The following is a 16,764-nucleotide window of genomic DNA, read 5'->3' on the forward strand; positions in this document are numbered from 1 at the left end:
ATAAAAAATATTGGTGTTGTTAACTTCTGTGATATATCTAGGAAGAGATAACACTAATCGACTCGGCTAAATAGAACTTATTGTAAAATAACAATACCTATAAAAAATTGTTAATAAAAGTAATTATCACATACAATTAAACAAATGTTTTATGTACAAGTATTTAAGTATACAAACGTTATAATAACACAACTGCTCATAAGTTTTAAAACTTATGATCACATTTTATCCCTGATAACTTAGTTATTGTAATAAAAAAAAATAGAGAATTCATTTTTTAAATTATATACAGGGTATTCTATTAACAACTTTGGTTTGACACTGTGTGAGAGAAGACATAGTACCTCAATAATTTAAAAATGGGTAAGAAGTCTAAAACTTGTATGAACATCTTTTTTTATATATCTAGCAGGTATTTTCTAATAACCTAACCTGTACTTTGATTTAGAAGAAGAACTTACTAATCTACTCAGAATCACTGTTATCACTAGTATCAGTTGTATCTTCTATATTTATAGTTAATTTGGTTAATGCTAGTAAATATTTAACATAGTCATTTTCCACTGCGATTACATGTTTGATTACACTTGTCCAGTTGGTTGCTGTGATCTTTGTGACTTCTCTTCTAATTAACTGGAGAGCAGTAGACAAAAATTTAGGAGCCACGTTTCTTCTTCTTCTATTTCCTTTAAGTTGTGTCCATATTAACTCTATTGGGTTCAATTTACAATAGTAAGGAGGAAGTACGATTGTAAATTGTAATACTAGGCATACCAAGCACGGTATGCCCATTACTGCGAGTACAGTTATCAACAACATATTCCTTCTGGTACTGTCTACTGTAAACAACCTCCAACAATTGCTTTTTACTATATGATGCCTCAAAGTACAAATCTTTCTCAAATAAAAATTCTTGAATTTGTAATTTGTTTCAAGTAATATTTGAAATTTTCTCATTAATCTTGAATAATATGATACATTGTCCATCATAATCACACTATATTTAGGTAATCTCGGAAGAAGAGGTTCTTCAAACCATGATTCAAAAATTAAACTTTCCATATCCTCATGATAACCTAGAGACGCGTTGTAATATTTTTTTGCAGTTAATAATACATCGTTGATCCATATATTTTCTCAACCGCAGTGTAAAATTATAATTCTCTGTCCTGTCATGAGTATCACACTAGGTCTCATCTAAATAAACAACATTTCGTTTCATTTTTTGATACTAAGTTATCTATCTGATAGAAATGTTTCTTAAAGAAATAATTATTCTAGTACTTTCCATTATGGCGCTTGTCTAAAGTTTTGTACTTAAAATGATTGGCTTTATGAAATAATCGAAGTGTTGTTGCTGAATATAAGAGAATATCCTTTCGAACCAGTTCACTTTGAAGGCTTTCAATAGTTGAAAAAATATTAGCCGCATCCATTTTGTATATTGTTCTGATTATAGGTTCCTTTAGGTGCGGTTTTATTTGTGTGAATTTGCACAATCCTTTCTCCTCTGTCTAGAAGATGTTTCTCCTATAGTCTTGTAGCAGATTGCTTTGATAAATGCGTTTCTACAATTGCTTCTGATTTAGACAATTTAGAACACAATCCTTCATAAACATGTTTCAACATATGTTTGGATGGTATTATCAGAGAGGTATTGAAAATGTCGCTTACATTTTAACACACGGCTTTGTAAAAATATTCCAATTGATTACAGGGTTCCACTGGCTCTTCAGCTGCAGAATTATTATCACACCACGGGTGCCACATTTCAAAAGTATTTTAGTAAAATTATAAAGTTTACTGTTCTTTTACATATTTTTATGTACTTCCGTTCTTTGTGAGTTTTATAAAAACTAACTTCTGTTTTTTTTTCAAAAAAACATTAAATGTTTACATCTATGGTTCCTGAGTTGAACTTTTTTTATACTTCATTTCCATCATATTGATAACTGCAAGCATTAAAATTGATGCTCGAACTTCTTTTTCGATCTTACTTTTTATTTATTATTTTACTATCTGTACCTAAATTTTAAAGAATTTTAGAATGTATTTTGTCCATTATTTTATATGTGTGTTATTAATGTTGAGTGTTTATGCTTTTATAAATAATCTCAACGACTAGTAAGTTGCACTGAAGAATTGTAATATTTTATAAATATTTACATTTTTTTCTTATTACAGTGTCTTGAAAAAGGAATAAAGCCATTCCGAAAGCTAGACAAAAAGCCATAAGAGTGTTTCATTAACATCCCGGCCAATTTTCTGACTGCAACCCTAATAAACTGTGTTGTTTATATATATATATATATATATATATATATATATATATATATATATATATATATATATATATATATATCCAATTCTGGAAGAAGAGATTTTTTAATCCATGATTCACAAAAAATCCCTCCACCCTCCATATCCTCATGATAATCTAGATTCACGTCATTTTTTTTGCAGATATTAATAATAAATCGTCGATGCATCCATTTTTTACACCGCAGTATAAAATTATCATTCTGTCCTTTATTGGGCGGTACTGAATTAGAACACTTTTTGTTATTATTCGTCCAACTTTTTTTCACGGTATCATGAGTACCATACCAGGTTTCATCCAAATAAACAATATTTCGTTTAAAAATAAAGTTTAAAATAATATAAAATATTATACTACCTACCCAAGTGTAAACCACTGGACGGTTGAAACAAAATTTATTGGGGTAACTTACTTTATGGTTTCGGTCGCTCAGGCAAATATTGTTATCTTACGCAAAGGATGCTTCGATGATAACTTTATCTGAGCGACTGTACATATTTTACCAGGCTCATCTAAATGTAAATATCGAAGAGAATATTAAAACTTTGTATTATTATACATCTCAGTCATTGATAATTTCGCAGTTAATAACTACTCCTGGTAAAGTACTTTTATTTTAATTTGTATTGCCTGCTTTTATTACAGATAAATATATTTTTACACAGTCTCACCGAAATATGAGGCGACTATACCACAATGTTTTCAATATTCCTTTCCACTGAACAGCCCATTGGATAGATACATGGGGCTATTAAATGTTCTCAATTTTGATATTTTCAATATAACTTTAACTCAGTTAAAAAGATCTCTTACTTTGTGATATGCATATTGGTATTTTTAAATTTTGTTCTTGTTATATTTTCAGTATGTAAGATTTTTAGTCTCATTTTTTAAACTTTTTGATATTGATTTTATATTATAAGTAATTTCAAGTTTTGAATCCTAACTGTGATATTCTATATTGTAATTGTTAATGGGGTTATCCCGTGTATTAAATAAAAATATAAATTTAAATTTATTTTTAAATGCCCTTGGATTTTCTGTGTGATAAACTAAGAGAGGTTTGAACTTACACTCACCAACTGCATTTGCGCTAACCATCACTTTCAATAGATTTTTGTCTGCCTTAAAACCTGGAAAGATTTTCTCTTCACATGCAATAAAAGTTCTTTTAGGCATCTTCTTGCAATCGGTTTTTGAATCAGCTAAACCAACCGTTACTAGCTTCAAACTTTTTATTTATCTTTAGTAATCCCCGAGCATCCTCTCTCAAAAATCAGCTTAGCTTTGAAGCTCACTGTGTTCTGATAAATAGGACAATTTTTTACTTTTACCTGATTATCACACCATAAGTTTAAGATTGTTTCCATATCAGCGATAATACCTTGACATTTACAAATGATGGTTGAATTTAAAAATTGTGAAATATACAGTACTATATTAATATATAAATTCAAAAAATTTATTTACATGGTTATTGTGTCCTTAAGAAAATAGTAGTCTGTGGTTAGTGTGCCAAAATGAGGTCTCTCCAGTTAAGAGTTAAGAGTTGGTATAGAAAAGATTATATAAAGTGACATTACTTATTTTTTTAGTGGATTCTAAAAGATACATGGTCTTCTAATGATAAATATTTATTGTAGTGTTTCTTTAATTCTTAATGTGCTATATAGATCCAAGTAATTTGGATTTTTACCAGCTATTAAATTATGTTCTTCTACTTAATTTTTAATATTATCTGTTAGTCCATTACACAGTTCTGTATACTATAGCATAGTTTATCCTATATATGTAACATACAGTTACCCCGATGAATATCTAATATTCTTACCCAGTTGATCAGTATATCTCCTCAAACCACCCCTAATAATGGCATCTACATTTAGAGAATGTACCTTTTCCGGATTTTTTGAGATCAATTCACACAATTCATTCCACAACTGATGTTTTGATTTTCCTTGTTGAGAAACAAAACCCTCATCATTCACAATCTTTGCCATCAGCTGAGCTGCTTCATCTAGCCTTTCAATACCTGTGAGGTAATCTATAAATTCTTCTGCATTTTCTGGACATAATTTCATATATCTGAAAATTGTATTAATAATTAAAGCAATATATAAAGCAAGCAATTTTGATAATGTTCCCAATAAAAAGGTAACAGTGAACAATCTTACCTTCGAAATACTCTTACTGCAGTTTCTGGAATATCATGTTTCTGAACAAATTTTAAATACAAGGGCCAAATTCTGTTATGCTGGGTCACTGGTAATGCCCTCAAAGCCCTGTCAAATACTTTTCTTGTCCTAGTTATTTTACACTGATCTGTTAAGAATGTGCAATAATCCATCCATATTCTAGGCATCTTGTGCATAAACACTAATGACCTTTCAAATGCATTATTCACTTCTTCATAACCTGGGTCTGTTATACATTTACTCTTTATTTGGTTTCTTCTAGTTCTTAAATAATTATACCATAATTTGTAGGATCCTGGTAATTCCTTTAGAGCTCTTTCAAAGATTATATTGACGCCATTATTTGGTGCTGTCTTTTTGTGGTCTATATATCTTAACCAGTGTTTAACTGAATAAGGGTTTCTTAAAATTTCTTCTTCATATGGGAGATCTTCATCACACTAAAAACAGATTACATATCATTTAATCAAGTCAAATTTATAAAAAATATTCAATAACTACAACAATAACTTACAAAGGTTATTTCCATATTTTCCGTTTCATTTGCAGGCTTTATCGGCATTTTAGAAGCAATACCCTTTTTGTTTATCTTTTAGGTTAGATTAACTAACTGACACAACCACAGACCACTGACACAGTATATTGCTATTCTTTATAAGCAATATACTGTGCCACTGATAAGACACAACACACTGACAACACATTTTTTATGTTACATCTTATCTACCTCTAGGCTTTTGCCTCTTTCATAGCAGTCATCGGTCCAACTCTCTTTAAAACAGTTTTAATAAACATTTTACAGTTCTAAACTAAATTAAATATTAAATTACAATAATACTATTTTATATAACAGAAATTGAACCAAAAATGTAGGTTATATTATAATTTAAAATGGAAAATCTCTAATGTCAACTATCAAAAATATAGAAACTGATTGGTAGTTCCTCTGACCTTAAATTTTCCACCACAGTAGTTAATCTGTGTTCTCACAGTAGTTCAAATGTAAAGTCAATTTTAAAATCTGGTTTTATATTTAAATAAATATTATTTGAAAATAATTTCCAAATAAAACATTTATTTGATATTTAATGTGAATTTTAAAGTGTTTGTTCGGTTAATATTTGAATATTTTAAAACTAAAGTGTGTGACATAACCTCTTTATTGAACAAATTTTATTTATAGTTGATATTATGTCGATTTTATTAAATTCGGGAAGCGCTAAACAATATTTAAGTACTGTTAAACAATTGTTACCTCAAAATGTACAACTTACATTAACACAAAAGGTAAGGCTAATAAGCATTTTAACTTGATATAATGTTTTTTCACTTTTTAGGTCATAATTGTTTCAATTTCGACTAGTGTTGTGTTTATCGGTGTTCTTGCAAGACTTTTACGTCGTAAAAAGAATGTCGTGGACCCCTCAAAACTACCCAGAAATATTTTTAATGGTAAACTTTCGAGGATACCAGGAATGAGAAGCCCCTTTCCAGGTTAGTTGTTATTTCTACATAATTGAGGTAAGACGATCAAGTAACTAATACAGATAATTGAGATATATTTGATTCTCTTTTTATATAAATATTCCTCCTTGTAATTTTAATAAAACAAGGTATTCATTTTTCTGCGTTTTTGTAGATATGGGAAGTGTGGCAAGCAGTGGAAGACGTAGTGGAACATATAGTGTAACTGGAGACAGACTGAACCGACAAGGCTCAATTATAGCAAGCGGAAAAGCTTCAATAGCTTCTGGAAGTGTAGTTAGTAATGGTTTACCAATCCCTGAAGGCTTGAATACTTCAAATTTAACACCACAGCAGCTTGGAGTAATGGGTGAGTGATTTTTCTAATAAATGGTATGTGCATCTAACATTTCAGATATTTTAATATAATTAACTATTTAAAGTGTGGTTAAAATATCAAACAAATTAATGTGAAGCATTCTCAAATTGTTTAAGCATGGAACAAATATTAATTCATGTTTTGCTAACAATCATTATTTTATGTGAAGTTTATTCAAATAATTTTATAATGCAAATAGGAATGTACTCAAAATATTGTTCTACTGATAAAAGCTTTTACTACTCATTTTATGTTATAAATTTTTAATTTCATACTACAATTTATTCCATTTAATATTATAAAACCAGAATAATTTTTATATTAATTTAATATTATGTTCTTATCTTCAGTGTTTTTGATTTTCAATTTTTATTTGACTCTTTCAAATGTTTTGAAGTACTAAAAAGTTGGCATAATCATGCATTATATAATTTTAACATGGTAGTACATGATTCTTATTTTGTAATTCCGTAACTGCAGAAATATTTTGTAGTCTGTATTTTGTGAAACAGTGAAAATTCAAACTTAAGATCTTCATTATCCATATTTAGTTTTCATTAGTTTTCAAGTTCATTCACAATTTTTTTCTGATATTTTCAATTTTTAACTGTTTATTTGAATCGGACTGAACAATGTAATTCTTACATTTTTTTATTTTACACTGTTGGCAAATTTCTGTTTGAGTAGTGTAACTTGTTACTTCTATTTTATAGTATAGATTCAAAATTGAAGGTAAATATGTAAAAGTTGTTGAATATCTTAGAATGACTACATTGTTGCTTGTTGCCAGGTTGTACTTATAGTTATTTTATCATCTTTTATTTTTATTATTCCCATGCATTTAAGTAGTATACAATAATGAACAGTTTCTATCTGAGAAAATATATTCAATAAAATCAATATTTAATGAAAAAATCTAAAAATACTATAAGATTGTCTCTTTAAAAAGTATAAATGACAACGGTGTGCACAACATAGTTCTTGTGATAGGTAAGTATAAAAGATATATATCAATGTTGCCGAAATGTACAGAAAATATCACTTGTTTACTTGGTTTGATGATGAAAAAGTATAACTGCTACTATTTTTTTTTTGATAATTAATATTTTAACCAAAACATTGACTGTAGTTCCTAAGTCACATATTGTCTTTCTCTTTTGTGGTGTGTCTAATGCAACTTTTTCATGGCTCAGGCTAGATATTTGCTATCTCAGTAAGTAGTAGGCTTCTTACTCTTACTTCTTTCATTTTGAAAGTCAAGTTTTCTCTTGCCCCTCATTTGAGACCACACAGCCTTAATGGGGTTTAGTCCAAAAAGTTAAGGAAGGCTACAATTCTGTTCCTTTTTCATTTCAAGACATTTCACTGACAATATATTCTTTAATTCAATAATACATTAGCCTTTCAACTTGTTACCATCTAATCCTATATTTCTTAGATAGAGCCAATTTATGATGGCACATTGTTGCCAGACAGTTGTTAGTGACTGTTCCAATTATCAAATCTAGTATGTCACTTTATCCAAGAACAGAATTTGATTTAAAATTTGGTAAAATCCTTTTTAATAACCTTCAGTTTTTGTGTTTCCATTTTCCCATGGTAGTCATTGACTTTCCTTGACTCAAAGACACCCACCTATGAAACTGTTCATTTAATTTTTAAAGTAGGTCTGACATCTAAAAGATGTCTTCTTCTTCTTCTCATATCCTTTTACCCTCTCAGGCATCAGATCCGAAAGAAGTCAAAATATGAATTATCATCTGAAGAAAACTTGTCACTTTGATAATTAATGATTAAAACCAAATATTTACTCTAGTGTCTTCTTCATGTAATGGTGTGTCTAATACAAGTTTCCATGGCATTTTCTATCACAGTTACCAGCAGACTTTTCGCATCATCCATTTTAATAATTTTGACAGTTTTTTCTAGCCACTTTTTTTATGTTTGAGCCCATGTAAACTCGATAGTGTTTAGTTTGCAATGATTATGAGCACTGTATACAAAGTAAAATAAAATGGCTTGTGTATCTTACTTTTCATGTTAGATGATACTTTTTCAAGTAATGTCTATCTTGCGCAGCTAAGAACAGTGAATGTAAGTCCAAACCACTCCAAATCTCTTATGTTTTTCAACCACGAATATTTGCATCTTTCCAGACCTCTTTTGCTTTCTTCGATAATTAACCTCAAAAGCTTTGTTTGACTGCTTCTTTTAATTGTGGTCAAAGTATGGAGTCCTTCTTTTTTATGTTAGAAATCAACTCTCTTTATTAGATTTAAAAAGCTATTAAGCAGACTTAATTGCCCAGCCACATAAGAAAACTGAGTAAACATAACAGTGAAAACCTCTTAAATCAACCTTCAGTTTTTTGTATGTCCATTTCTCGAGTTTTCTTGGATGCAAGGAGTAACACAACACTGTCAAAAAAACTCGAATCACTACTTATGTGTTAATATTCATTGTCGGCTGGTTGTTTAAACCGGTTGAAAACTCTTTAATTAGAGTGCTGTCTCCTTCATAAGACATTTTTTTTTATTTCTAGAATCTTTTCTACAGGTATATATCAGATTGGCTTCCATGTTGTTTAATTTTTTTAGGATTCTGTGAACCCCCATAGACGCTTTAGCCAAATCATTACTCAAAGTATGACATTGACTAACATAGTTTTGATGTTCAACATTTCTATTCGAATGTAATAGTCATCTTTTCAGTATGTTCCTTGCATAATTATATACTGTGTTAAATCACAATAACAAAGCAGAACTTCAAAAGCGTTAATAGTCTGCTAAAGTTGAATTAAGTTCCGCATCAAAAAAAGCTAGTGTTAAAAAATGCGAAAAAAGTGCCGACATCCCTTATCTTCTTCTTTAGGGTCCTAGAAGTCTATATTAAATGACAAGCTTCATACTGCTAATCTACCATTCGTGCTGGTTAGTGTGAGGGTAAAAAAGAATAAAACTTACTTTCATATATTTAATAATGAATATCTACATAATACAGGAATGTACAATAATAATTAAAACAAACAAACATTATACTCTTTACACAAAAAGTTTTCAGTCCAATATTGAATCACAAAGAACGGTAGCTGCTGTTTATTCCTTAAAAGATATTGTTACTATTTCTTATAGAAAAGCAGAAATAGAAGTTGATATAGATTAGTTTCTATAAATAATCGCAAAGTGATATTTTAGAGAACAATTAGAAGCCATATAAGACAAAAAACAAAATCAGACATTCTTCTAATAACAAAATTGTTTTGAGATATTTTGTAAAGGACATCTATCTTGTGTTATGTCAATAATCTGATGTCAAATTTATCTGTTTTTCTTTTTACCTCCGTTTTTGCAGATAAAATAATGACAATTGTCGACCCCTGAAAAGGGAAAGCTGAGGAAGACAAAGAAGAATTGTCATTGCTTTGTCTGCATTTAATTCTTGTTTGCTTTAGGCTTATTTCGATGCCTCACACAGCTAGAAGCTAGTGACATATGCAATTCCATATGTCCACCAACATGTAACAAGCTATAACAATAATAGCAGAAGTCAATCAATAATCTGATTTTGTAGTTTGTTATAAGATATGAAAACACCATAACCTTTTTGGTTTATATATGATGCTGGAAAATATTTATTTCAAACATATATACACAAAGTGTAAACTCTTTGATTAGTGACATTTACTGTCTAATACACGATTCTTAGAAGTTCCTTTTATTATATTATTTCTTATATGATGTTTCTTAAATATTAAAAATCGATACTACTTTTGTACTTAATAAAAAATGTATTTTTGTATGACCAAATTTGAAAATCAAAGTTATAACCCGCTAATGACCGCTTATTTTTGTAGCTTGGTGACTTATTGGTCGTACAAAAACAAAATAGATACCAAAGGCGACAAAATTTTTCGGATCTAAAGAAACATTGTTTTCTTTTGATATCATTTAGACGACTTTCAGTTTTCAGTTTTAGTTGAACGACTTAATGAATTAGCCATAATGGACTATTACTGAATAGTTTAGACCCTTTGTTCACAAAGCTTGTATTCTTATTTTAATTTATGTCAATAAGTGCTCAAAAGCTTTTGTTAATCTATCTCTGGCTATTTTGTTTTCTTCAAATACTGTTGCGGTTGTGCTTATCATTTATTTCTTGTCGGTGTAGATATTCTCACTCGGTCTAATCTAAAGACAGATTTATGGATATTTGAGATTAGTTTCGGTTGAAGTTTCTCAATTTTATACCTTGACATATTCTATCAGAAACTCTACTCATAAGCTTTGAGCAATTTTCTTGATTTTATAAAAAAAATAACGCCTGGGAATATAAGTTGAATAATAATAAAATATCTATAACTGTCTATGTACCTACATTCATACTACTAAGACCCAGACAGTACATTTTATGGCAATTGAAATAGCTAAAAATTTACTCCGAATTACAAATTTTCTTCCTACAAATTCTCTCATTTTACTCCATCATTCGTTGAAGTATTTTGGTTTCTGGAGTGCATTAGTTGATGCTTTATTTTTCTGTCATTTGTTTATCTGTCATTTGTCTATCTGTCATCTATCTATCAGAATCAAAAGAAAACCCCTTTGGTACTTACAAGACTGATCGCTACATAGATACTTAAATAATCCATCAATATTCGCGAACCTGCCTATTGCAACGACAAATATGTATACTACGGTAGTAGTTTTGATTATAAATTGATTTGGCAATAAGATAGTGCGTTTTTTAAGGGTGGGAAGATTCGCGAATATCGACTGTGCTTCCAGATGGGCTACCAAATGTTTGTACCTTCCATTTAAAATACTGAATAAATATAACATCGTCATTTTTAGCAAAAATATATGCCACATGCTAAAATCTACCTTTTTCTTTTGCAAAATATATAATCTTTTTGCTAAGAATTCAATTTTCTTTTCTTCCTATACATGACAAGATAAGAGCTGCATATGTCTTACAACCAATGTTTCCATTAAGGTAGTACGTCTACAAGTACGAATTTATGTAAAAACTATTCAAAATTTACTCTGAATAATCTGAACTATAGTACGTTTAGAAAAAGTGTAATTTTCCTTTTTGCTATTTTCACATGTTGATGTGTCTGGTTATTTTAACCGAAATTGTATAATAGTTGTCTTGGCTGATACTTGTTTATATTTATATTATTTGAAATTCTAGTCTATTATTATGTTGCAATGATGAATACAACAATAATCATCTATTTACACAGATGTTCTAGAAGTTCTGGAAATAATAAGAATATCAAGATAGGAACAGAATAAACAACAATTAACTGTAGCGGTACAAAACAATAATATCTTTATTAAACATCAAAATGTATTTTTTAACCAATAGAACATTGGTTGTTAGATTAATACGTAAACGTACGATCACTTTCAAATATTAATTGAGATCTTTTTCTATTGCACTATCAAAAAAATAATATTATTGTTGTATTAAAACCAATACTGAAATGTTGGATGTCTAGAATGTATTAAACTGTTTGACACGATTTCATTTCGGACAAAACACCACAAACTATGAATATATTTATTCTCATTTTATCATATATATCAAAAATATTTCTATCTGTGCCTTCTTAAATTAGTCTCTTGAATAGGATCTAGTGTGCATGAGATTTCATTTTTATGTTGTAACAAATGCCTATTCCGAATATTGGTATTTTATGCTGCTTCACTTGTTTCAGTGTAAGATTTATAAAATATAACAAATGTTTAGTAAAAACTTTTTTGGCCAAATATTTTCTTTATAACTTATAGTAGTTCTTAATTCTTTAGTTAAATAATTCTTTTTTGATTGATTTGTGTTTGATTTTCGTATGTTTTAGTAGGTTTTCTAGAATCAGTTCTACTACTTCTTTTGTGATATTTATATTAAAGATCAAATGCATTTTAGGCCTGGTTTTTACAGCTTTTAGTTAAATTTTCATTATAGAATTTCTCCACTCTATAAATTAGTTTTTATTTCTAACTGATACTAAATTTTTAAATGGCCAAATTACGGGAAACATTGTTACAAATTATTCTGGAATGGCTGCAAGTATTTAAATATTGAGATCTAGATGAATGTATACACAGTCAAGAAAAAAGACGCATACTGTCTCAGACAATCGTTAGTTGCTGTTGTTTAGAATTTTTGTTCTATTTCCAAATTATTTTAATGCAATTAACACCCAGTGGCGGATCTAGACATTTGCTTTGGGGGAAGAACTTCCAATCAAACACCAACCAAAAGACATAAAAATGATAAACCCAAACTACATAAAATACATAAATAATAACTTATATGCATTAAGTTGCCTTAATTGTCTGCCTATAATATTGTTGCCTTGTCTGTGGTTTAAGTTTCATGTCAGCTAATAATTCTTCTTCTCATGGCGCCGTCTCCTTTCGAAGGTTGGCGATCCAAATGACAATTGTAGTTTTGGAAACTGCTGTGCGAAAGATTTCTGCGGATGAACGGTCGAACCATCTCCTCAGGTCTTTCAGCCACGAGTTCTGGCGTCTTCCTACTGATCTTTTGCCCTGTACTTTTCCTTCCAGTATAACTTGAAGTAATTCGTATCTTTCGCCTCTTAACACATGACCCAAGTATTGCATTTTCCTCTCTTTGATTATTCTTAGTAATTCTTTTTTCTAATAATGATTTTCTGTAATTTTGGACCTTGTTTTAGGGTGGAAGGGGGGGATTTCCCCATCCTTCCGTGTATTCACCACTGTTAACACCTGATAACATGCCATTGATAAAATACAGTTAAACGTGCCCATAAAAGAAAATATATTCTGTCACTTCATATTTTCATGCTATGCAAGACAGATTATGCAACTGCGCATGTCCACGTGATATTTCCAAGTAATATCTGTGCTAAATGAAAAATTAGAACGTGTTCTATTTTTCATGCTATTTTGATGCAATTTATCGTCAAAATTCATGTTGCCACTATAACAAAATTTACAGTTTAGAATAGAACTTAACCTTATTGTGTAAGTGTAAATGTTATTGATTGGATGTCATAATTTGTGATTTATATTTGAATATATTTAATGCTGGACCGAAATACCCAAGTGAAATATCTAAAGTTAATGTTTTGATACATTTCTTCTGTTGGCAACAGTGAGAGTGGTATTTCAAAATTGCATAAAAATAGCTCTGATGTAAACAGATCAGGCTAGGAAAGAACGTAGACGTATATATTAAAATAGACCGAACATTACCGGCCCCACGTACTGTCGTCAATATCTCTTGCGGTTGATCGATCTGTCCCTCACTAGCAACTCCCTACTCTCTCTCCCTCCCTCACCAAAAGAGATGCTGCACTTACTTGTAAGACAGAGACACAACGAACAACGGAAAAAAGATGGTGTCGTCACTTAGCTCTACAGACTGCTCAGTCTATGTTCGTATATACGTCTATGGGCAAGAGATTTGCCATGCAAGACGGACTTGCACAGCATGAGATTTGCATGACCTCCATATAAAGTATATTATCAATAAGTATATTATTAGTGATCTCGACGTTCAAGCATCGTAGCAAATAAATGAACATTCAGTATACGAGTGAGAGAATATTTTCAACCAAATTGAAATTAGCTAATTCATAATTAAACTTCATCAAAATTCCACTAGGTGGCGCCATTACTAATTGTCGTAGGAATCATTTATAATTAATTTCATGTATTTATTAGTTTTACAACTGTTACTTTAATTGCAAGTAGATCAGTATATAATATAAATATTCGTTAGTTCTGGCTAGAATTCAAAAACGTCCATGCCCAAAATTGTAAAATATAGTAGCTGCAGGTATCCGTCAAGTATACTGAAGTATACCGTACTACTATAACAAAATAACATTTATCTTTCGAATTGTCTTATCATACGGTTTGCAGCCATATTATTTTCTGACATAAGTGTTTGATTACTTTTTTGATAGCTTTAACACATTATCAAATCGACCTCATTGGTTAACCTCAATTGGACGTGTTGTAGCAAAATTATTATCACCATATTTCGGCATTACTCGTCCCCACCACTTCTTCCTATATACAAAATCTATATACATGTAACTCTAAAAAAATAATTGAGAACGATACGACAAAAATTCAGCAAATATAACAACAAAAAATACGTAAATTACTTTTCATGATAATTATAGCCCCTTCTTGCTAGAGAAATGGACTTCACAAACTTTCCAATCGGTGTTTTGTAGTTGCCCAGATTGATATGATAAGTTTTGCGTATAACTTATTGTGTACAACACCAAAATTAATTCAAATCCTAAATATATACCTAATACCTAAACATTACAATTGTTTTTAATAATCCACAATTTAAATTGAAGAGTAGGGATACGTCATATTTAATATTAAAATGCCAAAAACTGTATAACGCTTACATGTCTACAGTCAAATTATTTTATTTTATATATCATATACTAGTTCCAGTTTATCTAGTACTACCACGTTTAATAACAATAATATCTTTGCGTTTTATAGTTTTACCATGTAATAACGTGTCATTAATATTTTAATTAATATTCAAGTTAATAATTGTAGAAGTTCTTCTACAAAAGATCACACATCAGATTCTGTCATCCAAAGCTTTTTCTATCTGCATTTTTTTAAATGTTTCATATCATTTGGGATTTCCTGTGTCATATATATATATATATATATATATATATATATATATATATATATTATATATATATATATATATATATATATATATATATATATATTTTAATGTTCCATATAATATGTGCTTATATGCTTATACGAATTTAAGTTTAAATTTGAATGTTTTTTTCGATTTTTTTTTCATGTCTTTGTTAACAGAGATTAAGACAGGGGACAGACCCCTTTAAGCATTTTACACATAAAATATTACGCATCCCTATTCCAGTTTACTAATTTTTGAGATAATGTTATCAATCTGTAACTGGGAAAATGTAAGTCTGAATACCTACTCTACTTTATTTAACGTGAAGTCGGCAGTTCTCTTCTTTTTATTTTTAAAATATGTTTTGAAATCACTAGCGCCAAGCAATTTTCGGAGAAAGTAAAACACAGCCTCTTTACGTATTTCTAAATAATACAATGCATATTAGTGTAAGACTAGCAATTAATACATTTGAACTACTGAACTGTTTTGGACTGATGCTCTTGCTCTCTCGTGCTTCTCCATCTTTGATAGTAGAGTTTTGTTCGTCTGCTTGCATGTCATTTTTCTTGTCATTCGATTGAAGATTGTCGACTTTTCTATCTTCTAGTTCGGGGGGAACTATCGGAGTGACCTGCAACACAATTTTTTCTTTGAAATAAATTTAAGAAAATAGGTTTTGATTTAAGAAATTTACTCCTGCTAGAATTATTTCAGGACTATTTGGAAATGCTTTAGGATCTAGAGTTGTCAACCTTACATCACATATCACTTAGATCAACACAGACTGTAAATGTGACCAATCGCAGTATATTTCATTTGTATGTACCTATGAATGTATTTGTGGAATGAAATTTCACTGCGACCTGTGGGAATTATTGGATGCATTTTTTTAGTATACTGCCCCTAAAGGTCACGGACGTTTATATTGGATTGTACTTGGGTTTTCAATAGAAACCTTGAATACCATTTACCTTTAATACGTTTCAATAAAATCCTTTCACTTTAATGTAGGAATACTTAATTAGATAGTAAACAGAGATCGAATAATTCAAATGCTCGTTGTCTAAACAAAACAATATGGCAATAACACAAAAATATATAATCTTCAGAAATACAGCAGTACAAACAAAAGAGAAGATAAAAGAGCAATTATCTTCAACCATATCTTCAACTGTATATTTAGGGATAGAATGGGAGAACAAGTGGGATTATGAAATCGAATATGTTATCCAAGGGTGAACATAATGGTCAATATAATAATATAACATGGATTTAACAAGAAATTTCAACACGTCCACTATAGGTTATTTTACTGTTCAACATTATGTGATAGCCATCCTGTTGAATTTAGAAATGGTACTCTTGTTTCATATATTTTCACGCTTGTGTGCAACATTTTATAATCACTTTATTTACCTCCTGTGTGGTCGAAGCCAGCTTAGTAGTAGTACTGGATGTAGTGGTCGTAGTAGTGCTAGTTGTGGTTGTAGTTGGCACGAGGGTATTATTATGCAGGTAGTAGGCGGGTGTATATGAGACAATAATCTCCATCATCTTGTTTTCCCTTTTCGTGTCCCTAATGATGAACTCGCGTTTTTCTCCGTCCTGGTAGTTCTGGACTACTATGGCTGAATAAGGAATCTCTAGTTCTGTATAGTTTCCTATGAGGGTTACATTTACAGCTGTACCAGCTTCTAAATCTCTGTTAA

General features: G+C 30.0%; 3 protein-coding genes across 3 annotated transcripts in view; 1 reads left to right on the forward strand and 2 right to left on the reverse strand.

Moving 5' to 3' along the window:
* The window catches only part of fand (Pre-mRNA-splicing factor SYF1 fand), a 54,337-nt gene extending 49,152 nt beyond the window's left edge, over positions 1 to 5,185 (reverse strand). The window contains exons 1-3 of the mRNA XM_072526134.1: positions 5,030 to 5,185; positions 4,495 to 4,955; positions 4,152 to 4,405 (exon numbers count right to left, since the gene is read on the reverse strand). Of these exons, the coding sequence (XP_072382235.1) occupies positions 4,152 to 4,405; positions 4,495 to 4,955; positions 5,030 to 5,077 (763 nt within the window). The 5' untranslated portion in view covers positions 5,078 to 5,185. The remainder of the gene's footprint in view (positions 1 to 4,151; positions 4,406 to 4,494; positions 4,956 to 5,029) is intronic.
* Positions 5,186 to 5,528: 343 nt separating this feature from the next.
* Miga (mitoguardin) overlaps positions 5,529 to 16,764 on the forward strand; it is a 233,666-nt gene continuing 222,430 nt past the window's right edge. The window contains exons 1-3 of the mRNA XM_072524385.1: positions 5,529 to 5,802; positions 5,853 to 6,009; positions 6,155 to 6,349. Of these exons, the coding sequence (XP_072380486.1) occupies positions 5,707 to 5,802; positions 5,853 to 6,009; positions 6,155 to 6,349 (448 nt within the window). The 5' untranslated portion in view covers positions 5,529 to 5,706. The remainder of the gene's footprint in view (positions 5,803 to 5,852; positions 6,010 to 6,154; positions 6,350 to 16,764) is intronic.
* The window catches only part of LOC140436953 (protein unzipped-like), a 116,173-nt gene continuing 108,726 nt past the window's right edge, over positions 9,318 to 16,764 (reverse strand). Inside the window, exons 5-6 of the mRNA XM_072526135.1 lie at positions 16,472 to 16,757; positions 9,318 to 15,686 (exon numbers count right to left, since the gene is read on the reverse strand). Of these exons, the coding sequence (XP_072382236.1) occupies positions 15,468 to 15,686; positions 16,472 to 16,757 (505 nt within the window). The 3' untranslated portion in view covers positions 9,318 to 15,467. The remainder of the gene's footprint in view (positions 15,687 to 16,471; positions 16,758 to 16,764) is intronic.

The sequence above is a fragment of the Diabrotica undecimpunctata genome, chromosome 3 (genome assembly GCF_040954645.1).
Source record: "Diabrotica undecimpunctata isolate CICGRU chromosome 3, icDiaUnde3, whole genome shotgun sequence".
Lineage (NCBI taxonomy): Eukaryota > Metazoa > Arthropoda > Insecta > Coleoptera > Chrysomelidae > Diabrotica > Diabrotica undecimpunctata.